Here is a 24,534-nt window from a genome sequence, read left to right as displayed (position 1 = left end):
CTTTTTGCCCTATTTTAACGATACATGTTGCTTAATCAGGCAGAAAGATGCCCATTCAATAAGTAAGTGGATGTGCCAGATGGCTAGGGCACATCAGACTGTATTCAGGCATTTGTCTTGTGATACATGATAGTAAGAGGGTCTCAACTGTCTTCACCTCAAGCCAAGGAATCAAAAGGGAAAATAACTTTTTGTTCTGACAAACAAGGCAGGGCACATGAGTGCAGGTCCAGTACAAAACCAACACCAGACCTCCTGGGAACCCAACATCCGGGTGACAGTATGAAGGAGAAACGCAAATGTGGCAAGTCAACTCCCTATCAAAAGATAGATAGATAGTCTGGCCGTTTGTGTTTTTTGGTGCAAAGCAACTAGGCTATCTGCACCAAACATCAGGTAAAAAATATAAAAGCAAAATTGTTATAAAATGTAAAAATAAGTTAAACTAAACAATGTCCAAAATTCTGATAAAAGATATAAATATTATTAAAAAGGCCAATGGCTCATAAAAATTTAAAAATACAATCAAGTTGGACAGTGTCACCATCACCAATGATACCATCCAATGTTATGGCTAAACCCTTAGAAAACACACGTCTAAAATGGTGCCGTTACTCACAGTTGTAATGATGGCATGACAGTAAAATGTGGGCTATTGTGACTCGAGTGTCCCAAAAGCCACACATTGGTGGATCAGACCCAGATAACAAAAAACGAGTTAAAAAACTGTGACCAATGCATAGCCTAGCCAGGACAACTTCCTCCTTACAATCCTTATGGAAACAAGATGGTTAAATAACAACAGAAGGTTTGATCACTCCAAGTCGACTGCCAACTGGCACTAATCCGAGCCTTCAATACAGGACTGTAGTTCATATGTGGGATAGGTATGGCAGTGATGGCAACAGAGCAGACGAATTTAGCTGTGGTGTCAGCTAGCTCATTCCTACATGGCCAGGTATCCAGAAAAACTGGACACTAATGGAAAATAGAGAAAAATAGACCATCCGTTGTTGAATATAGACGAGAACAGGGTGAGAACTAACATTAAGTGATTCCAGGGCCAGTAGAGAGCCAAAAGAGTCAGTGTAAACATTACAATCAGTGTACTGTATAGCTTCTACATGATCCAGGGCAAGAGAAATGGCATACAACTCAGAAGTGAACACACAAACTGTAGAGGGGATCCCGTGAGCAACTACCAAGCCACAGCAAACCATGGCAGAGCCAACAGAGTCACCTGATTTCAAACCATCCATGTAAACAGGAAGAGAAGGATGCTTTGAAAGATGTTCAGTAAAGAGAAGACGATACTTCCAATTGGGAGTATCTGCCTTCCCCACATGACTCAAGGAAAAGTCACATCTGGGGATGGTAATAAGCTATGAAGGAATGAGCTGATCATTGGGGACAGCAACACCATCCAAAGCCAAACCTAATTCCTCCAGTTGTGCCTGGATATGAAGTCCAAAAGAAGGAATTGCAGACCATCGAATCTGAAAGAGCATGCCCACTAAGGAAGAAAGACACTACATCAGGTGGGATGCTGTGGTAAGGATCGAAGCTTGGTAGCGTACTGTAGAGAAAGTTGCAAATGGCAGAGGTGAAGAGGAGGTTCATTGGACTTGGTGTACAAACTCTGGACTGGAGAATTGCAGAAAGCCCCCATGCAGAACTGAAGCCCCCAGATGGTGAATGGGGTCCAGCATCTTCAAGGATGAGGTCCTAGCAGAAACATAGACCAGAGACCCATTGTCCAGTTCAAATTGAATGAAGGCATGATAGATCTTGAGCCTAGAACACCGATCCACTCCCAAAGAGGTGGAAGAGAGGACAAGGAGGATGTTCAGTACCCTTGTACACTTGACACATAGCTGCTTTATGCGAGAAATGAAAGTATGCTTACAATCAAAGATAAGTCCAAGAACATTGCCTCGGGAACCATAGGAAGAACGACATCACCGAGACAGAAGGATTGGGGTGTAGGCAAATGGTTTTTGAAAAAGAAAAGGTAAAACCTTTGCTGTGGTCCGCTTCAACAAGTGGTTGAGGGCAGTCTGAAGCTGCCTCTCAATAAACCTCATGTTTGACGACCGATACGAGATGTTTGCTACAGTAGGAGGAAGATGTGTAGTGACAGCATTAATCTATATACTGAAAAGTGTGACACTCAAGACACAGCCCTAAGGGACTTCAAATTCCTGTGTAAAAGAACGGGAAAGTGGTTGAGGGCAGTCTGAAGCTGCCTCTCAATAAACCTCATGTTTGACGACCGATACGAGATGTTTGCTACAGTAAGAGGAAGATGTGTAGTGACAGCATTAATCTATATACTGAAAAGTGTGACACTCAAGACACAGCCCTAAGGGACTTCAAATTCCTGTGTAAAAGAACGGGAAAGAGTCGAACGTACATGGACTTGGAATCGCCTGTTCAGCAAAAAGTTCTGAATAAAAATGGGTAAATGGCCACACAACCCATATGAGTGGAGGTCACGCAAAATGCCGTACCTCCACATAGTGTCGTAAGCCTTCTCAAGGTCAAAGATGATGTTCTCTTTTGAGGAAGGCTTCCCTGATCGAGGTTTCAAGTAGAACAGGTGGTCCATGGTGGAACGCTTTTGATGGAACCCACTCTGTGTAGGCGGAAGGAGGTTGTTTGATTCAAGGATACCAAACAAAACGAGCATTAACCATCTTCTCTAAGACCTTAGAGAGACAGCTAGTCAAAGCAATTGGACAATAATTAGAATCTTGGGATCCTTCTCAGGCTTAGAGAAAGGGAGGATAATAGCCTAGTGCCAAGCATCAGGACAATTGTTTTCCTGCCAGATCCAGTTAAAAACAACCAGCAAGAGAGAGATGAAAGGCAAAATTGAGTTCCATCAAGGTGGTGATATATAGTCATAGAGACAATCAGCCCGAAAGGAAAAAGGCAATCATTCTGCCCGAGACTTGATAGCCAAGAAGGCATTGGAAGAAACAGAAGTGCCAGATGCATGAGAAAAACCCTCACCATGAGTATTAGCGATGTTTTGTACATCAGCAACTTCCTGTCCATTAGAGAGCAAGACAGAAAGAGGGTAGGAAGAATACCTGCCATTGACTTTCCGAATCTTGTCACATGACTTTGGAACTGGCAGTGTAAGAGATGCTAGTTTGAACATATTCCAAAATTCTTTTTGGCTTTGATGTCTGACCAGCCGAGAATGGATACGGGCCTGCTAGAAAGCAATGTGGTTGGAAAGAGTGGGATACCTGCGAAAAATATCCCAGGCCTGTTTCTGCTGGCAGGCTGGAGACCACCATGGACGAGAATGCCGTGGAAAATGTGTCGAGGTTTTTGGTATAGAATGAATAGTTGCTTGAATGAAGCAATCAATTACCGCCTCCATGCAGTCATTAATAGATTGAAGACTAATGACAACAGGATCAAGTTCTAAGAGAGGTGAAAGAGAGCTAGTTGACCTACTCCAAGTTCCATAATGGTACTTGGGTCAGGTGACATCGACTACGGTCAATCTCCATCAAAATGATCACTGCCCCATGGGTAATTGTCAACTCCCCAAGAAAAGCAAGAAAAATGTGAAGGAGAGCAGACAAATAGACCAATGGCAATAAAAGACTGACTAGTTGCATGAAAATAGTTATAAGTACCAGTACTGAAGAGAGATAGGTTGTGACACAAGAGCATACGCTCTATGGAATGATCCCTCGCATCAATATCAGCCCAACAGGACCAGCCAATTGACCCTTAGGTGCAACCCCAAAGACACCCGTCTACAGGAATTCAAGGCCAAAGTGGTGTATTGCAGTGCCCCAGACACCACTCAACCACCAAGATCCTTTCCTCCAATTCATGGGTCACCACACACGGCAAATGCATGGGTGGATGTTCAGATCCCAGAGGAGGTAAACTGAAAGTATAGAACCTTCTCTGGGAGGTTCCTTTACTATGTACAGGAATCACCTATCGACGGAGAAGATAGATAGAAGGATAGGCTTAATGGTAAAATATGGTCCAATCCTGACTGAAAGCATTTACTGCCAAAGCTAAAAGATATGAAACTGGGGACCAAAATATGGGCAGTTTGATATTGAAATGAGTGGCATACGCATTCAGAAGAGGAGTATCAAACTGGGAGCATAACCACCAAAACTTAGGGAGCAAGAGACCAATCCACAACAAGATTTATAGCACCTGGGACATGACAAGTAAGAAGGCAGACTTGCTGAGCCTGGGCTCAGAAAAGGAGATCCAACATTTGAAAGCAAAGGGAATGTGCATGGGTGTCCCCCTTGTTGATTGATATAAGAAACAACAGTCAAATTGTCAGAATGGATCATGACCAAATGTCCCCATACCAGAGGTAGGAAATGATACAAGGCCTGACAAACTGCAATGAGTTCCAATAGGTTGCCGTACAGGGAAGATTTTACCACTGTCAAACACTGTGACCATGTGCAATTTGGGATGGGGAGGAAGCAGGAAAACACCAGCTTAGGTGTTGTCTCTGTTGAGCCACCAGGCAAAGTCTACTTGAGGGAAGGAGGATGATATAATCCAAGAGATCCTACACAAGTTTCCATTAATAGTGCAACACCCACTGAAGACCATGCAAGTGTGGAGGAACCAAAGGAACAGGGGCTTCCATGGATGCTCAGGCCCCAAAGAAAGAAAGAACCTTGCACACCTTGAAAAACACCCCCAAATGGATCAGATACTATGAGGGGTTGAGATAGGTCTTCTCCAGTTTCACTAGCCATCCCACATGAGCAGTCTCCCGTAGAAGGAAATGAAGTGAAGGAAGTGTAGCCTTCACCCTAGACTCCAATGTATCAGAAAGATCCCCAAATACAGACTTGTGCAAATAAGGGTACTAAAATGAGGTATCTTAAATAGGAAGCAGGATAATGCATGTGTGCTAAGAAGATCCCAACAACAAAGGAGCCATGTATGGAGGGATAAGGCTAAGGAAGATAAGCGTGCCAACATGGAAAAGAAAAGGGTATGAGTATCTGCTGAAAACCACTCTAAAATCTGGCTTATGATAAGCAAAGTACAGGAATCAGATAAACGTAATGTCAGAATGTAATTGGGCTAAAAATTGATCAGCATGGATCTGAATATCAGGAGAGGGGAGAACACTAAATAATCCGATGAAGCTGCAGAATAAAGGAGGGAGGGGAAGAATCAAAAGAGAAAGGGGAAATGCTCCCAGTGGCATAGCGGTATGTCTGCGGACTTATATTGCTAGAAACTGGGTTTCGATACCCATGGTAGGCAGTGCACAGATAGCCCTTTGTGTAGCTTTGTGCTTAATAACAAACAACAACAAAGGGGAAACAGACAAGGTAACATTCCTGGGAAATCATTTCCCAAAAGGCAGACGAAGGACAAGATAAATCCAAAACAATAGCATGGGATTACATTGCAAAGGAAGGATGTGGAAAGAGGCTGTCCAAATGCTTGTTGTCCCAATTGATTCACCTGGGAACAGGATATCAAACTGTATTTCTGGAAACATAGTATGTTGCAAGAGAGTTTCAAAGTTGTGATGTAACATAGCCAAAACCCCCTTAGCAGAAAGTGTGGATCCCAAAGCCAGAGAAGTAGTAGGTGGATCAGTAGTGGCCTGATTTATGACTGAAGTCGTTGTAGTGGTGTTAAGGTGAAAATTCATGATGTGGAAATTAAGAGGAAAATATTCCACAAGAAACTAAGTAAACAGAAATAAAATGAAAACAAACTAAGTTGCCAAAACACAATAAGGTTAACTGAAAATTGCTCATAAAAATGAAAAAATGCAGAGCAAAATTAGAGTGTGAGTGCACAATGGAATACAAAAACAATAAGTAATGAAAGTACTCTACAGTACAGAGTCAGCTGCAGTAAGAGGGTGTCACACTCCTATTGGTGGAGGGTTGTTGCATGCTACAGCACAGCTATACCATGTGTAAATACATAAGGGTAAGTGGGAGTATCAAGGCTAGTGACCAAAGAATATTGTGAACATAGAGGGCAGCACAAGTATCTAAACCCAACTTTTAGAATCATGAGCCTACATACTTACTGCTGAGCTACTGGGAGGCTCCACTTCACTTGAATTAAATGAATATTGGTAGGAAACATACCAGTATAAAACAAAACCATCCCAGCCTCAACTCATTTATAGATTTATATATATGTATATATACAAAATTTGACTTGGTAAATCTCAAAGCACATTTAATCAGATGACACAATATTATAATAAAATGGGAGAAATTAAACTTGTTTTTTAACATAATCATCATGCTTTCAACACAATATTCTTGTGTACAACTTCAAATGTCATATGACTAACTAGCTTTGAAGTGATCAATATTTAATTAGGGTTGATATAATACTGAAATTTTAGACTTTTGTAAACTGATCTCTTTAAATAAAAGGTTTTTCTATTAGTTTTGTTATAAAAAGCCAAACGAAGCAAATTTTGGCAACATTTAAGGGTGTTCTTTCAAGATATGAAAGAATCCACAAATAAAAAACCTTTTCTAAGTATCAGCTATTCTGGACTAAAAATTTGCATAATATACTAGATTTCTATAGCACATGTAAATGATCCTCATAGTATAAATACAATATTTATTAAATACCTCAACAAAGTCACTTAAGTTCACTTTCAATCTTCTGAATTTCCTTTTGGTCTTTTTCAGCAAGCATTCATTTAGACTTTTCCATCTGCTAGTCTAGAATACCAAAAAAAAAAAAAATTAAGTAGTGTGCAAAAGAAAACAACTGCTCAAAGGTAAATCACCTAAAATAACTATTCAAAACTAAATTCCTGAATGTAAAGACTACAAAGTTATAGTAAAAATACAATGAATTCACAAGTTGATAAAAACTATAATGAATCTCATGTCTTGAATGTTTTATTTTCTGACATTTTATTTTTGATTAATGTTTGTATGAAAATTTATATTTTGGAAATGACTTTGTGTGCGGTTAATTTTCACAAGTCTAATATAACAAAATAAAATATATATTTAATATAATTCCTTTAAATCCATTCTTTTCTTTCAAGGCTGTCCTCAGCCTGTTTGGCTGTTCAAGGCACACAAAAAAAAGGACTAATTATTTTTCTGAAACGTAAATAACATTACTAAAACTAACACTTCATCTGACAAAAATAAGCTGGACTAGTGCTGTTAGAATCCACATCACATGATCAACTGAAAAATAATTCACTTACCTAAATGTGTGTAAAACAACTATCTATACACAACATTAAAGTATATGAACAGATAAGCCAAAACAAAATGGTCAATAAGAAACATTTGTATCATAGATTGCCATTACATTATTTTATAAATCATACAATTTTATTTCACTGACTGTGAAGTTTATTTTTTAAGGCAAATATTAGTTTCAGTTTCTGCCTGTTTACTTCTCTTTACATGTTTTTTTTTGTACATTGCTCAATCAGTACTCCAGTTTCTAAATAATTTTCAGGGTCAATACCTTCATAAATCAGTGCGTCATCAAGTTTTTGCAAATTTTCTATACGTAACATTAACTTCTCAAAAGTTACAGTTATTTTGTAGTTCTATTATTGCTGACTCAGAACTTCTAAATAGTTAATTAACTGATAATTTAGCATGTGTTCTATTCACCTGTTGTATGACTAATGAGTATAAACGGTTTTCTAAAGATGGCTTAAATTCTTCAGCTTCCTGAAAGACAAAGCACACACATCATCACTTTGTAACTAGAGAAAACAAATCACATACATCATCATTTTCAATAGAGAAACCAAAATATTTATCATAATTTTTTTTCTAAAGAGCAAGAACAGAAAGTACAAACATCATCATTTTTAAATAAAGAATGCAAAGTGCAAATAGCATAATTTTTTTTTTTCACAAAAGTTTGGAAATTTCTGCAGAGAATAAAGTTTTTCATATTCTTAATTATCAACTAAACATTTTTATATTCTAAATTAATTTTTATACCTAAAAATTAAAATCAAAACATTCAATGCAGTAATGATTGTTTACCATGTGTATGTGTGTCTGTGAGAATTTGGGTTTTGTATAGGTACACATAATGTGCCTGCATAATGAATAAACAGTAAATTACAATTCATTCTTTAACACTTATAAATATATTTTGCATTTATAATTCATCTCAAATTATAGTACTTCAGCTATCATATTTTTAAGACATATATTCCCTCTTCAGACAAAAATAGACATTTCTTTTTTTTATTACACAAGCTTTTGCTCATGGCTTCACAACCTTTTTCAGGTGTTTATGAATCTGTACAAACTTATAGAATTAATTAAGAGTGAAATGACGGACCATCAGTCTGCATACAGAAATACCTAAAGATGATTATCAAAATTATGAATAAAAGCTTACGACTTAAATAAAAAAGTCAATGTGATAAAACATGTTCTCATCCCTTAACATACATATACCTCTCTTTTACATACTCGTAACCTTTCTCTTTTCCACATGGTACTGAAATATTTTGTAAACACAAAATTATTTTGTATAAATCTTAATTGCAGCTATTTTATATATATATTGCAAGCTGTGGTATCTGTCTGAGCATTCGTCTGTCTCTCGTTTGCACATGCAGGCAAAACTCAATATTCACTTTTGAAATGACAGGAGACCAGACATGAATAATGTTGATGCCAAATTTTATTTCGCAAGCAGGATATTCTACACTAAATCATTAGGAATTAATCACACTATCATTCACATTTCAAAATGTGACAACTTAAAGAATAAACATGTAGATTTACTGTATGTTACTGTTGAGCGACTCTTAGCATGACTGAAATGCTAAATAATTACTTTTCGCAGTGGACAGTTTAAGCAGCAAGAGCTTTGGTTCTGACTAAAACCAAGAGTTCAACACAATTAAACATGTCCATGAAATAATTTAAATTTGTAGATTAGATTAACTTAAACATTTCCCATCACTGGAGGTAAATACTTTTACTTGTTTGAGATAACTCAAAACACTTGCCTCAGTTTTGCAAATCTAACAACTACCTTAAATCTAATATTATTTCAAAATAATGTGCATTAATCATTTACTTCTATAGCTGTTCTTCTAAAACATAAATTCTATAATTAAGATAATATTGACAATTCACGTTAACTTGTTTTTTCCAGTCTCTTTATAAACAATTATTTGAAATGTTTTTTTGTCTTTGAATAATATTAAAAACTTACTTACTGAGGGTAAACCTGGAGTATCTAGCCAGGTGCTAGCTATAACCTCAGGAGACAAGTTCTTCTCTCTAAACCAAATACCCAATTGTTCATCAATTTAATACTATGTTAGCCTCACAATTTTCTTTAAATCTGTCTATAACATCTAAGTTTAACTAAGCCTTTCAAACAGCAGACACCCTGTATAAAGGTATAATGTTAAATATTTAGAGTAAATAAAAACATATTTTTTTATTTTTAATAAATAATAATCGATATTTTTGGGGACCTGTTTGAATTGGGGGCCTGGGGCAAAATGCTCCCACCTGTGGGAAGCCTGATCTCTGTTTAAAATGAATAAAATGCACCTGTTTATAAATATTTACAAATAAATTAATGATCTTCTTGCAATCTGTGGTAATGATCTGAAAAGCTAATTGGAGCTTGAATCAAGAACCCCCACTTCACACTAATGCTCTGAAATCAAGTTATACTAGCAAAGTTACCAGGACTCATCTTCCAAGCAGAAAACTCTTCACCTGGATCATTACATATTTCTTCCCATGTATCATGTTGAAGCTTTTCTCAATAAAACTTATGATTTTCAGTGCATCTCTGGTGAAATTTAATTACCCCTTTAATTACAAGTAGTTAAGGTATTTCTAACTTTTTTTTCTTTTATAATCACCTGTACATCATAACTTGCTAAGTGAATCTTAATAATCTCATGGTATATCACATACTTCAGTAACTTTGTCCCATACTTTCAATGAATAAATTTATATCTTTTATCTCTATTTACATTATTCATAATTATTAATTCACATTGCACAATGCAAAAAGACTAATTTTGTGTTTCAGTTGTAGAGATCTGAAATAGGTGTAAGGCAATTTACTTTGACTGATGTTTGAAACCAGGACCTCCAGCTCACATTAATGTATTGAGATCAAAGTTCTACAAACTGAGTAACTAGAGCTCAAATTCAAGACATTTAACTTTCATTTGGTTCATTACACTAGTGACTACAATGTTAAAGTATTTTCATATCAGTATAAGACAAAAATATTTTAAAGTGATAATGAAATATGTGTTTACTTACGCAAGACAAGGAAATGACTCGAAGAAAAAGATTAAGACCTCCTAGAGGTTAAAACAAAAAATAAGAGGATGTAATCACTTTGAGCAGATCAATGACTGCACAACAAATTATAAACATGTTACAAAAATATATAGAATGAAAGAAAAAAACATACATGAATGAAGAAAAACTTACTATCAAGCTATATAAAATTAACCGTGTTACCTGTGACAGCACAAGTTGGTGCTGGAACTTTTCAACAAAATCCTGCAGAAATTTCAAGAAGTTGTTAAGGCCAACCAAACCAGATAGATAACGCAGAAGAAAATATCCCTGTAGTAATTACAGAATAAGAATTAATGATTTAAAGACTAACTCTGTTTAAACACATACAGAAAAAACTTCAACTTATGTGTCTACAGTTCCATATTTTGATATCTTTTGAAAATAATATTCTAAAAGATTTAAAAAAGAAGAAATAACTTTATTGTAAAAGTTTTATTGTAAATACAGCTAAGATTATTATTTCTACAAGTAACAATTACCAACAAAAATATTCTGTATTGTGTCTTCATTAATCATAATAAAACTGTAATAAAATGGTAAAAATGTGATGATCATTTAAAAAAAATTTAAATCTTTTAAAATTTACATAAATTCGTTTAAAAAGTGGATAATCAAATAATAATAATACCTTCTATAGTGTAGTAAAATTCATGGCACTTCAATTCATGTGTCTAATCAGACAGAAAGCCGAGCAAATTGATTTTAATTAACATTTCAAAAGGTCTGAAGTTTTCTTAAAGTTGTAGTTTTTGTTGAAGCTCAATACTTATTTCGTAAGTTTTCTAAAACTATATTCTACTAAAACAAATATTAAAATCTAATCTAATCATGAAATTCATTTTTTTCATCCTTAAGAAAGTCTAACAAAATAGCATAAAACTTCATTTTTTCTTTTATGTACACCTTTTGTATTTATCAAAATAGCTTATATAGCTTTAGATTTTGAGATGAACATCAAAGTTCAAAATACAGTTCACCTTCAAGTAATGAACCTGAATGAAAGTTTTAAATGGATTCATCCCATTCTTCACAAAACTTCCTCCAGTCTTTTCTTCACTTTGCAGTTTGCTATTCATTCTAAGAAAAACAATATTTTACAGCTGAGAAATTCTTTAAAAGGAACAATGCACATTTAATTCTTTTCAAAGTTTTAGACTGCTACAAATCCAATATTCCACAAAAAAGAAAGACAAAATTAAAATGTACAACTAGTACACAGAAGATTGTAATATTGTTCTGAAATTCTCTAAGTGATTTTGCTACTCAGCATCTTTTGATAAAATTTGTGTGATAATACACAATAAAATTTCTTAACTAGCTAGCTTCCTTTGAGAGATTTTTCAGTGTATGGATCCCTTCTCAGTATCATGTATTGACAATTTCAATATTTACTAAGTGTTTTTCTGTCTATTTACTAAGTTTACTAAGTGTTTTCCTGTACCAGTAATCAATCCCGGTAAACTAAGCAATGAAACATATATTTCTTCAATAAACTTGCAGTTATACACACATTTCTGTTTACCTCTTGGCATTTAACAGTCACCAGTCTCGGTGATATCAGCTTTTCTGCTGACTTTCTGCTATTTATCCATCAAGAACCACAGTGAGATGAGCAGTGTTCCACACTTTCCTGCTTAATGTTTACCAGTTTCAGCATCACTGACTTCAGTACAATCAGCAGAGACCCACATATTTCTGATAAATTGCTTCCTGTTTAACAGTCCCCCAATTTCAATGAAAAAAGCTGTGATCCCCATTTTCCTGCTCACATTTTCCATTGTTTAAAAGTCAGAAAATTCAGCAGGAATCCACAGGTTTCTGTTCATTTATCAGTCAAGTAACTCAGTAAAATCAAGCATTCCAAATTTTTCTCCATAAACTTTACTAGTTTCATTGATACTGACTTCGGTGAAAGTATATATAACTCTAAATGTACTACGTGTTTCCTCATGAAATTTGGCAAGCTTTTACTAAACCAGTTTGTTGTAAACAACTAATCAGGCTTTTATTAAAGATTTGTCTGTTAATTTACAAAACCTTTACTGAATCAGTCTGAGGTGATTTTCATATTAAGAATAAAAATTAATTTTCACCTTACTGTTTTCATATTCTATTTGCATAACCTCTAACACTCTCTAAATAAATACAAAAATTGTTTTTGGTAAAACTTTATCTCTTATTTTCTCTATTTTAACACTAAAAATGTAGCAAAATTGTCAATGTATAGTGAAATAAAAAATTGGAAAACATGAAATAAAATAAATAATATCTTTTTTTTTCTTTTCAATGTATCAAGTGTCAAATTTTACATACACGGGAAATCATACAATTCTGCTAGTGTATTTTATATGTTTTATTCAGATAAAATAAATAGTTTATAATTTTTATATTTTAGTTACTTTGGTTACATATACATAAACAAGAAATTTAGTACTTTTGCTCTTGAAAGCCATGGCTTCAGTAACCCTAATCTTTTCTCACTAAGTTGGTTATCCAAACAATAGTTCATGAAGCTTCAAAAAATGCATTTTAGAACACAAAATCATATATATCCGTCAGTAGAATAAAATGTCCAAAACTAAACTACAATAACTTATCTGGCTTTCTAAGTAAACTATAAATATATTAAAAATTTTTTTAAATGTTCAGAGCAAAGAATAGGCCTTATAAACAACCAAAGAATTCCAATGACTTTGGCTTTACAGGCATAAGTCGAAAAGAGGAATCTTGAGATTTATAGAAAGAACCTGCTCTTTCTATTGTTTATAAACACATCCATCAGCAATATACAGATGTTTATATAGTTTTCTTGAAAGACTATGACAGATGGAAGAGGTTTCTCTGGTGGGTTTCATAAATTTATCGATATCTCAGCAAATTGAGAAAGTAAAAGGTTCAAATTTTGTATTCTTGCTTGTAATTACATACAGTTTGTGTTTCTAATTGTTTGGACACCTTGAAAGCCATATCACTGAACATATAGAATCTAAAGGGGAGAATTCAGAGCACAGACACATCAGGTGATACAGAAAAGTGAAAAATTAGAATTTTTTAAATACTTCCCTTTGAAATTAAAAAAATAAAGCTCAGGTAATATAAAAATTTGAATTATAAATTATGTTCTGATGTTAACTTTATTGACATATATTGATAATAAAGTTGTTTAATTAAATTTTGAATGTAACTTTGTAAAAGGTCATGACATGCACACTTTCAACCTTGCTACAGAAAGTGTTGACAGTCCCCAATCTCACTGAAATCATTAGTGATTCTCACTTTTCTGTATAATGTTTTTGCTTGGTTAACAATCTAATTGAAATCACTTTTCTCCATACTTTTTGTCATGTTTAAGAGTCACCAATCTCAATGAAATCAACAGTGTTCTACACTTTCCTGCTTAACCTTTACCAGTTTGTTATTGACTTCAGTGAATTTAGTAGCAATCTGCACTTTCATGCTTGATTTTCATTTGATGCTCATATGTGTGACAAATACCTCAGCAAATTACAAAATAACCCACATTACGTCTCACAGCTGCTGACTTTAGATTATGATTAACAGTAAATAAACATCAGATAAAGTAGCAATAACATTTCAAGTTTAATTTAACCTGTTTTAAGTCCACGGCACAAAATTTCCCTTCAATTAATGTTTTATTGGTTCAAAGTTCACTAGCTAAAGAAAAGTAGATTAAATACAAAAAAAAACTTCTATAATTTATCCAAAATATCTAAACTATTCTATTTCCTTTTTACAAGTCATTCAATTTTAATTTAAAGTATAGAAAAGACTGAGTATGATATTATTTTCATGATGTAGCATTGGAAAAACTTTGAAGTTAACATTTGTCAGATGTAAGTAGCTCTTACAATAGTATTTATAAATTAAGAGAACAATCACATTTTTTAAATTACTTTCTTTTTATTATCCTTTAGAAAAGTTTATGCTTTGAACATGTTTTAAAATGTTACAGCATTTATAGAATTGCTTACACACTATTTATAATATGATATTTTTTATGTAAGATCTACCTAAGAGTTTGGAGATCCTCCTCAGTATTAATCAGTTCTGCCTTCAGTATTCGTAACCGCAGAGCATATTTTAGTTCATTTTGTTCTTTCTGTTCATCTTCTCTTAGCTACAGCAAATAAAATAGCACCAAATGAGCATATAAATACTTGTACAAGCCAACATAAAGAAGCTTCAGAAAAATATATACATGATTTAAACATTTCAAGAACATAAATTTTAAAATATCAAGAATGATAGTGAATCCTTGTTAATATTTTGAAAGTGCATTTGACAGGAAAGTAGGATAAATAGAGGCATAGGTTTCTTCTGTGACCAAAGTTTTGGTAAAATTTCAAAACCCTCAAAAGCTTCTATTTTTTTTATGATAAAACAAGATTGCTTTATTGCACGATTTAATTTAAAAAAATAAATGCATTTTGCAAATTCTTTCAAACTGAAATAACTATTAAAGAGGAAGCTTTAAAATCAAATCACTTATTTTATTAATAGAAAATAATTTCAAATATTAAAAATTTTATGCATTACATTTAGGATATTTAATAAAAAGGATATATACATAATTATAAACACCAGATATTATAGACTTTGTATACATTTATGTTTGTTCCTCATTTTTTATGAATAACTGTATTTATATAATCATGTTTCCATGAAATAAAACATATCCAATTTATGAGCACAAACTCCTAGGATTCTTGAAATTCCTGGAAACCATGACCAAAAAATATATTACAATGTACATTCTCAAGAGTTTTTAAATAAATAAATAATCTTACACATATTAAATTTCAGAATTAGCACAAAAATCAACAATTATACAATTTATGAAATACAAAATTTATGTTCATGAGTTAAAGAATAAGTATATAAATTATATGTATAGTGTGTATGTGCTGTTGTATGAAAGCATGAGCAAGAAACTAACCAACCATTGATGCATTAAAACCAACTTGTTTGGACACCTAATATATATATATATATAAACTCATAAATACAAAAAATCTAACAACTATTTTTTTCATTCTAAAGTTTATTAACAAGATGTCATTAATTTTGAACTATAGGTATGTATTGTTTGATATATTTATATTTAAAGTAAAACATTTTCCTTAGATAAAAATGTATTCAGTACACATTATTATATGCACAGATTAGAGCTCTTTTCAATGGTTTGACATATATACAAAATCTTTTCAGCAGTAGTGCCAAGATCAGTATTTAATTTCTGTAGTGTGTATTGGTGTATAGAAGATGTTTTAATACTAGAAATAAACGATCTTATAACACCAGATTTATTATTTAAATCATTTGAAACTTTGTACTGTTAGCTTACAGTTTGTGTTTTAATGAAGAAGTTGTAAAGCAAAACATTGAGTATCCAGTTAAAATTGTGCCAAGGTTCTAGCAAATTGTTCTGTAGAGAGGGGAGTACCATAGTTTGAAAACATGTGTACTGCTTTGTTTGCAGTAGAGACAGAAGAAATAATGTGTGAACATTAATTATGTCAATAATAAGTACTTTATACAAACAACAAAAACTTGTATTGTACACTGCAGTTATACACATAGTGTATTTTTATTTCAATGAAAACGATTGCATTTAAAGTTTAGACATACAGAATTAGTACATTTTAATAACATAATAGAACAAGGTGCTGTACTGTCTTACTTGAAGTACCAGTGCATGAAGTATGTCTTCTAGAAATGTGGCAAAACCCTCACTAAGCCATTCCTCTGTCCAATCAAAAGCTCCAATCAGAAGTCCAAACCAGCAGTGTGCAATTTCATGTGCTAGCCTGCTGCACATGCTACCATCTCCAGCCAATAAAGACTGAGAAAGGAAAATCAAGTTTGGACTGTAAAATGAAAAGAAAAGGAAATACTAGTAACATCAAACTATACCTAAGCTTATTTATTCTAGTACAGCTCATTAACATTATTCTAAATAATCATGATTAAAACAAAACTTGTATAAAAATTACTTATAACACGCATTTCATTACACACAAAAATTACACAACAAACTTGATTGCTGTAAATTTTCTTATTATTAATATGATAATTTGAGCAAATAAGAAAAAAATTACACTAGTAACCTGTGCACTTTTGAAGACTTAATTTAATGTCCAACATGTATTACATTATAAAATGTGAGATGCTCAAAAGATATACTTTTTCCTATACTGAAAATGTATTTTTGATAGGTACCTCTCTCCTCTCACAAGATTAACTATTCTTGTCCAGTACTGCCCTGTATATGCAATTTTTTTATTTACGCAAGCCACAAGCCTTCTGCTCCCCCCCTATTGGAATTAAATGATTCCAACGTGTCTTTCATGTAGATCATCATGCGTCAGATCCGAACATCTGATGAAGTTTTAAAAGTGGGTAAAACAATAGATGAGTTACCCTCCCTAGCTGTTAAGGTCTTTACGAGGAAGGTACGATCCAGATAAAAGAGAAGATAGGTAGGGTGGTAAAGCGTACGTGAAACGTCAACGGTAAAGAAATCAAACTTTCGATGTCCACAGGCTGAAAGAAGAAGGAAATGCATTTTAAGGGAAAGGTGAAACATGGAACACAAGGAAAATGAATGCCTGAATGTAGAACTGGTGACTGAGGTTGACGAAGAAGAGAGGGAGACAAAGAAGAGGTACTGGAGAGAAAAGTTGCAGTTGTAATTGTGGAAACCATGGTTGAGCTGGCCAGTAAGGAGCGATCAGAAGGACTTGACACAGAGTGGTATGGATGATAAAGATCATCCAATGAAGTAATTGGATAGGGGGATAAACATAAAGGAATTTGTGGGATCAATCCTGGCGGAAGGCATTGCCAGAGCCTGAGGATGAGGTGCCGGGGGCCAAAAGAGGGGTAATTTGTGATTGAAGTATGTGGCAAATGCATCTACATGGGGAAAAGCCACTGCTAAAGAAGGAGATCTAAAGACCACTCCATCAGATATATTTGGTCTGGAAGGGAAAAACGATCCACTTCGAGATTGAAAGAACACAGAACACGACACGCAATGAGATTAATCTGGTGCATGTGATCACAATATAGTAGATCCAAAAACAAAGATATTTTGATTGGATGCCCCCTTGATTGATATGTGCTACCACCATAGAATTGTCTGTGATTCCCAGACAATGTATGGTGTGAGGAATAAGTGATTCAAAGCTCAATGGACTGCAAGAAGCTTGAGGCTGTTGATATGCAAAAACCCCAGCCCTGAAGGGATGCATCCATGAAAAGATGTAAATCCAGATGATGAGAAGGAAGCGAGACACTCGCCGACATATGAGCCTTGTCCAACAACAATTGTAGATCATCCATCAGGGTAGAAGGAAGGGTAACGGGAGCGGACTGGAGATCCCAAGCAAGGTTCGATTGATCTTGAAGAGCCCACTGAAGGGATTGCATATGCACATGACCAAAAGGGGACTAGCAACAGCAATGAAGACCACATTTCCAAAAGCAATAGAACCTTGCAAGCAGAAAGTGAGGGAGCTGAAAGGGTATAGCAGACTAACAATTCCACGGAACAAAGTTGTAGAGGAGAAGTTTGGACCTAACTGAGATGAGTGTCAAGAAGAACACCAAAAATGATAAAATATTGGGTAGGATGTATCCAATTTGATTAACCAGCCACGTGAAGGAGCTGACAAATATGGCTGGCCAACTCCAGTTCGGAATTATCCAGAAGAAGCCAGTCATCCATATAATGGTGGAATCGCACGAAGATGGTGATAAAAAGCTCTGACTACCTGACAGAAAACATAAGGAGTGGAAGCAAGCCCAAAGGATAGGACACAAAATTGATAAACCACCCCGTGATAGACCAACTTAAGATATGGAAAAGACCATGGTGATATAGGGACATGGAGATAAGCATTAGCAATGTCCATCTTGATAATCCATAAGCCTGGAGAAAACACTCACCGTAGGGTGAGATATGACTCCATGGTAAAAACGAGGCAGTTGAATGAAGTGATTGAGGTGGGATAAATCGATGACAGGCCTCTGGTTCCCTGGGTTTTCTTGGGAACAACAACAAGTCTGGAATAAAAACCTGGTGAAAGGGGTTGAACAGGTATGATGACCACAAAAATGGGGCCATACATAAATCCTGAATATAAGATGATGGCAAACGGATACAAGTTAAAGTCGTATCATGACCTACAAGGTCCCAACAACAGGGAAACCATGTATGTAAAGCCAGAGCCAAAGACAACAAACAAGCCAACGTGGAGGAAAGAAGGGAGAGGATATCCCCAGAAAACCCCCTCAGGACTTCAGTGGAGCATCAGACAGGAGATGGATGATAGAGAGATATCCTAAAAGAGTTATGAGGGTAAGACAAAGGCGGGAAATTAGACATGGGTCAGACTTACAGGATATTTGGGAGCCACACCCCAAACAAGCAACATGGAATCTAATAATTGCTGGTCCATAAAAGGAGAGTCTGCCGATGATATGCAAGAGCAAACTGATCCAAAGCCCGTGGGAGGCGAGGCATGCTAATCCCGTCACATAATTGTGAGGCAAGTTAGTCAGCATGTACCCGAATATTCGGGGAGGGGGTAAAAATCAAATAAAGATGGGAAGATTGGTCGCGTAGTAAGGAAGAGCACGGTTCTTAGGAAATAGGGAATGGGCTAAAACGCCACATACCTGAGAAACCAAATCCAAAAAGACTGTATTAGACCTAAATGACTCCTCAGGCAAGGCATGGAAAGGCATGGCAAAATCAGGAGGAGGAAATAGGTGATCTAAGTCCTTGTCTGTCTGAATAGGCTTAGCTTGTACAGAAGAAATTGGGGTGAGGTTTGGAAACAGAGGTTGACCCATGTAACGTTCAATCTTCCTGCAAATAAACATGGCTAAATCCCCCGCTGGGTCGCCCGCACCTGAGCCCTGAGACATAGCGCTAGTCGCAGATGTGACCCCTGAAGTGAAACATAAACTTCATAATGAGGAAGAGTCAACCAATAACTGAAAGTATAAATAACAATGAGACTGTAATAAACTGGGATTAAAGTGAAGTTAAGAAACAGTCTTAATAGAAACTAGAAGTGAAAATAAATTATCACTTCATGAGTATACTAAAAACTAATGTGAAACTTTAAACAAACAAAAAGGAACACATCCGAGCACAAGTGCTGCCAAACGAGAAGTGATAGTTCGGTAGAGGTGTATAGAGGGAGTCACATGTGTCACATGAGTATGTCACACTCCTATTGGTGGAGAAGTGACACATGATGATTTACATGAGAGACATGTTATGAATCATTCGATTCCAATAGGGGGAAGCAGAAGGCTTCTGGCATGCTAATCTTGTGAATGGAGGGAAGTACCCTATCGGTAAACTACAAAATGAAGAAAACATGTACAAATTGGTATACTTTAAAGCAAAATTACGTAACATCAGACAAATCAAAAAGTAATTTCGTATTAGTAATTTTGTAACAAAAAAATTTACATATGTTGTAATGTATCATGTTATTATCTTTATCATGTCCAGATATGTTTGCCCTTTACACACACAAATTGCTGTTCATATTTCTCATAGAGCATTTTAATCATTAACCAATTTTTCTGAGCATGTTGTACTTTATTTACACTTTAATCAAACACGTTTGACACAAATATTCCATTAATGTTGTTTATTTTCAGGTCTAAAAATATTTTACTAAGAAAATATAACTGTTAAATTTTAATAGTGTTTATTGTTCATGAATCCACAATAGAAACTTTCAAAATTTAAAAAAAATATGATAAAAAACAATACTAGTACTTATAGAATTAAACAGTTGAAAAAAGCTAAGAAACAAAACTGTCCTAAAAAGTTGTTAATCACATATAAACAAAAAACAACATTAAATTCAACCAAAACAGATATATTGCCATAAGTATAGTTCAGTAAACAATTTGTGACCTTTTGAAAAGAAAACTTGTGAAAGGAATCTTACTATACCTATAAAACAGGTAGGTCACACTGAATACTTAACTATCATGGAAACTTACAATGGCAAGTTAAGCACAGTAGGAGAAAGTTAATCATAGTAGTTGATGCAGTTAAAGCATTGTGACAAGGCCTTATCAACAGATTTAGGTTGTTTAAATTTAGACAATACAAGTCATGACAATTGAAAATATGACACGCAAATTTTGATCTCTTGTGATTAATATTAGTCAAATAGTTCAGTGGCTTTGTGCTTTTGGCCCATAGGAAACTGGTCCAAACCATTATGCATATAATACATACTATAAGGCTTTGGCCATATCGTCAATTTGTTCTTTGATCCTGACTGCTACAGTGTGACCAGTTACTTCCACAAATCAAGTTCCACAAAGTTCCCCAAGATTCAGAACTTCAATGAAAACATTTACACTCACTTATATAAATAAAAGTGTTCTCTATAACAAGATTTCATGTATGTCTATAACCGTATGGGCACACTGTTATACATTTCCATAGAGAGTACAAATTCTTTCAGATTAGAATATTGAAGAATTTTATATTAAATAGTTTCAACATGCATTTTATCATAGACAGTATTTCAGAGAAATTAAGAATACACTGTAAAATCTAGATTGTAGAATACATACCTTGCCATTCCAAGGCTTCCAAAACATTTTGGCATCAGCAACAGATCCAGTTTAATGAAAGGGTAAACTCCTAAAAGTTGCTGAGTTACATTCAAACATGTGAGAAGATACTGGCCAAACTCCTAAATAATAAGCAACAAGCTTAGTTTTGATGGCAAAATTCCTAAACCTTTCTCAAATAATTCTAAATAACAATACTACTTACTACTTCTACCAAGAAATATTTTTTACAAAGTTTAAATGATTAAAACTGCACAATAAAAGACTACTATTTAATGTTATAACCTGGAGATAACCATTGTGTACCCCGATAATACTCTTCACCTAGAATTATTTTTTAGATATTTAGCAATTTTTTAATAATTTACTTTTCTGTATATAGAGATTATACTTAGGTCCTAGCATATTGTAAGACACAAAACTATTTTAGTTTAAAGCAAAATACAGTAAAATGCTGTGAACTGTAAACACACATAAACAGTGTCATATGTTTTAATCCCATTTATTCATATAAATTAAATTACATTGTAATTCATCCACAAACCAGATCATTTATAATTTATTCACAATAAATTTTTGTTCCATAAAGGCTCCTCTACTAATAAAACAATGTATCTTGGTCTACCAACATACACACACACATATATATATATATAAATACATACATACTCAAACACTGATTTTATGTTAATAATTAATGTTATGTTCCAGATGAACTTCTGATGTATAATTTCCTTGGTCTGAAACGAAATAATTCCTATAAACACCAACAACTAGATTTAAAAAAAGATATATTTAAAATTATCTCTTTGTTAGATTGTAAAATAAGTTTGATTCTACTCCTTATCCTGTACATCTTGATCAGATTTTACCAATAACTATTACTGTAACTTTCTAAAATTGTAAATTTATTTTGAAATTTGAAGATATCACTACAAATGAGTAACAACAGTGGTTAATTTTTTTTTCATTTTTGCATTATAAACAATAAAATACTGCCATCTACTGACACAAAATAAGTACCTTCACTTTAGAACAAAAAAAAATAAGCCAGTTAAACAGTACTTCTCTACATAGAATTATTTTTGGACATATTATATAATATAAATGATTATTATAATCAAACTGACCTTTGAAATGAGCATGTCTAAGAAAGTAAAGTCTACAATATGCCAAGCTAAACTTACTTTGTATGTTCTTTCCAAGAGCGACTCTGGTGAATATATTTTACAAGGTACTTGTTTTACTTTTGGTTTTATCCTGAAAAAATAAGCCTTTTTACAAAAAAAATTAATTTATTTGTAAAGTAGATCATTACATCAGCATAATGGGTACTTCTAAAAAAATGTTAGATTGTGAATTAGTTTTATTTCAGAAACTTAAGTGTTTACATTTTTTACACTTTCTACTTGCAACAATAGGATATTCTAATCTTTTATAAACGTTACAATAAAATTTAAAATCATCCTTCAAAATGCTTGTAAAATTAAAGAAGAGGGGTATAAATAAAACTTCTCATGAAAAACTTACATACAAGAAGGGTATAAATAAAACTTCTCAAGATAAACTTACATACAAGAAGGGTATAAATAAAACTTCTCAAGATAAACTTACATACAGAGGGGTATAAATAAAACTTCTCATGATAAACTTACATACGAGAAGGGAAAGAATAAGTTTTAGCATGGGCAATAGATCTAGTAAATTTTCTTTAAAAATAAAGAATACGGAGTTGCATAAAGCTTAAAACTTTTAAGTGTAAATATAGTGTTCATGAGATAAGGGTGGAACAAATTTAATAAACCATGTATCTTATAAATTATGATACTTCACATATTATATGAAAGTTGATAAGGTATTTTTGTAAAGGATCTGAATGTTTCTGTATAATTTTAACTGTAAAACACTGACATTTCAAAATTGATATAGAACAGTAATGAGAACACTGAAGGATGTATGATGACACTACTTAAAAACAAAATGAAACAAAATCATACAAAAAGCTTCTGAGATTTTCTTAGGACACTATAGTGTTTACATATGACATTTAGTGGTCCAGAATTCTTTAAACTGTTGTAGTTTATTTGTATAATCTATTAATTCAAAATTAAAAACACACACTAAAACATATCAATTAAGAGTTTTATTCATTTTCCTTCTAAATCATGTTCCTTTTATTTCACACCATCTACTAGTTTGGCAGCTCTTTCTTCAACCCTTTTCAATAACTTGATATCCTTCTCATAATATGGTAACCGTATGAAGTCTAATATACGTTCTATATATAATGTGGAATGAGCTCTTGTTTTAAAACTATTTGTTACACTTCTTAACATCTCCAAAGCTCTTTATGCTGCTTTATTGCTCTCTTTCTTTAAAGAATCAGTAATCCACATACTAGAATCCTTCTGGTCAACATCTCCTTTAAACAAGACATTCTCAATTATCAGTTCTGTAATAACTCATCAATGAATCTTCTTATCGTATGTGCATAATCTCAAATTTTTTAACGTGAAAATTCAACTGCCACATTTCTCTCTCTCTGTAATAAATCCCTACTGAATCATTTGATATTTTTTTCTGAAAAACCTTTGTCATCAGCAAACATTTTCATGATAGAAATCACAAATTTTGGAATATCATCAATATAAACTATAAACAATTTTTGACCAATGAATGTCCCTTGGGGAACATCACTAATTACTCTTATCTACTCTGAATACTCTCCTCTCACCCCCAACTCTCATAGTTCTATAACTTGGAAAATCACTGATCCATTTCCACACTTTTGAAAATTCCATAATCACATGCTTTAACCAACAAAATATGTATAAGAACAGTCTCAAAAGCCTATTTATAATCTAAGTGAACTACCTCAATACCATATCTTTCATATAACACTAGTCCAAAACTCAAACATTTCTTGTAAGTTAGTCAAACATGACCTTTCTAACTGAACTCATCTTGATTCAAAGTATTAATTTCTTATCTTTCATATGCTCTACAATTTCATATCTAATGATAGATTCAAATATTTTACAAATATATGATGTTAAACCAGTGGATCTATATTTTTCTGGGGCTAGTTGCAAGCCTTTATCAAATATAAGGCATACATTGGCACATTTACAATCCAAAGGAAAATGATATAAGTCTATTGATTTCCTATAAATTATAAATAAAGGGAATGCCAATTCAAGTGTACACTTTTTACAATGTGGTACATTTTCAATATCCTCTTCAGTATAAACTGATTTAAAATACTTCACTGCACCACAGAGAGCTATAACCTCACATTCACTGCCATGTAAATTTCTATGCATTCTATAAGCCTTAAACAAAGCTCCCTCCCCCTACATATACCAAAATATATTGTGCCAACCTATGATGCAATCATCATTACACTATAGCTCTCCACTAACAGCAGAATGACACATCCTCCATATGCAGTAATCCCCATGAGCACCAGCATTTGAACATAGGCTCATTCTTGATGAGGCAAACTAAATGCACCAAAATTGAGAAGAAAAAGTTGGAG

The 24,534-nt window shown here is 33.8% G+C and overlaps 1 protein-coding gene across 3 annotated transcripts in view; it reads right to left on the bottom strand.

Moving 5' to 3' along the window:
• Window positions 1–24,534, bottom strand: part of LOC106464056 (aminopeptidase O-like) — a 57,946-nt gene that overhangs the window by 11,638 nt on the left and 21,774 nt on the right. For 2 of the 3 annotated variants that reach the window (XR_002611632.1, XM_022391717.1), the window contains 10 exons: window positions 22,184–22,256; window positions 20,997–21,118; window positions 16,057–16,243; window positions 14,387–14,493; window positions 11,333–11,432; window positions 10,515–10,622; window positions 10,311–10,351; window positions 9,236–9,299; window positions 7,656–7,715; window positions 6,639–6,731 (listed from right to left, as the gene is read on the bottom strand). Coding sequence is in view for 1 of the 3 variants with exons in the window: in XM_022391717.1 (XP_022247425.1) it covers window positions 6,639–6,731; window positions 7,656–7,715; window positions 9,236–9,299; window positions 10,311–10,351; window positions 10,515–10,622; window positions 11,333–11,432; window positions 14,387–14,493; window positions 16,057–16,243; window positions 20,997–21,118; window positions 22,184–22,256 (955 nt within the window). In the remaining 2 variants the exon portion in view is untranslated. Of the gene's footprint in view, window positions 1–6,638; window positions 6,732–7,655; window positions 7,716–9,231; window positions 9,300–10,310; window positions 10,352–10,514; window positions 10,623–11,332; window positions 11,433–14,386; window positions 14,494–16,056; window positions 16,244–20,996; window positions 21,119–22,183; window positions 22,257–24,534 lie in introns of those variants that run through there. The other variant, XR_001291096.2, reaches the window with a different exon arrangement.

This window comes from Limulus polyphemus, unplaced genomic scaffold, assembly GCF_000517525.1.
Source record: "Limulus polyphemus unplaced genomic scaffold, Limulus_polyphemus-2.1.2 Scaffold1550, whole genome shotgun sequence".
NCBI lineage: Eukaryota > Metazoa > Arthropoda > Merostomata > Xiphosura > Limulidae > Limulus > Limulus polyphemus.
The sequence above is the reverse complement of the archived record's forward strand: the minus strand, read 5'-3'. Positions and strand labels throughout refer to the sequence as shown.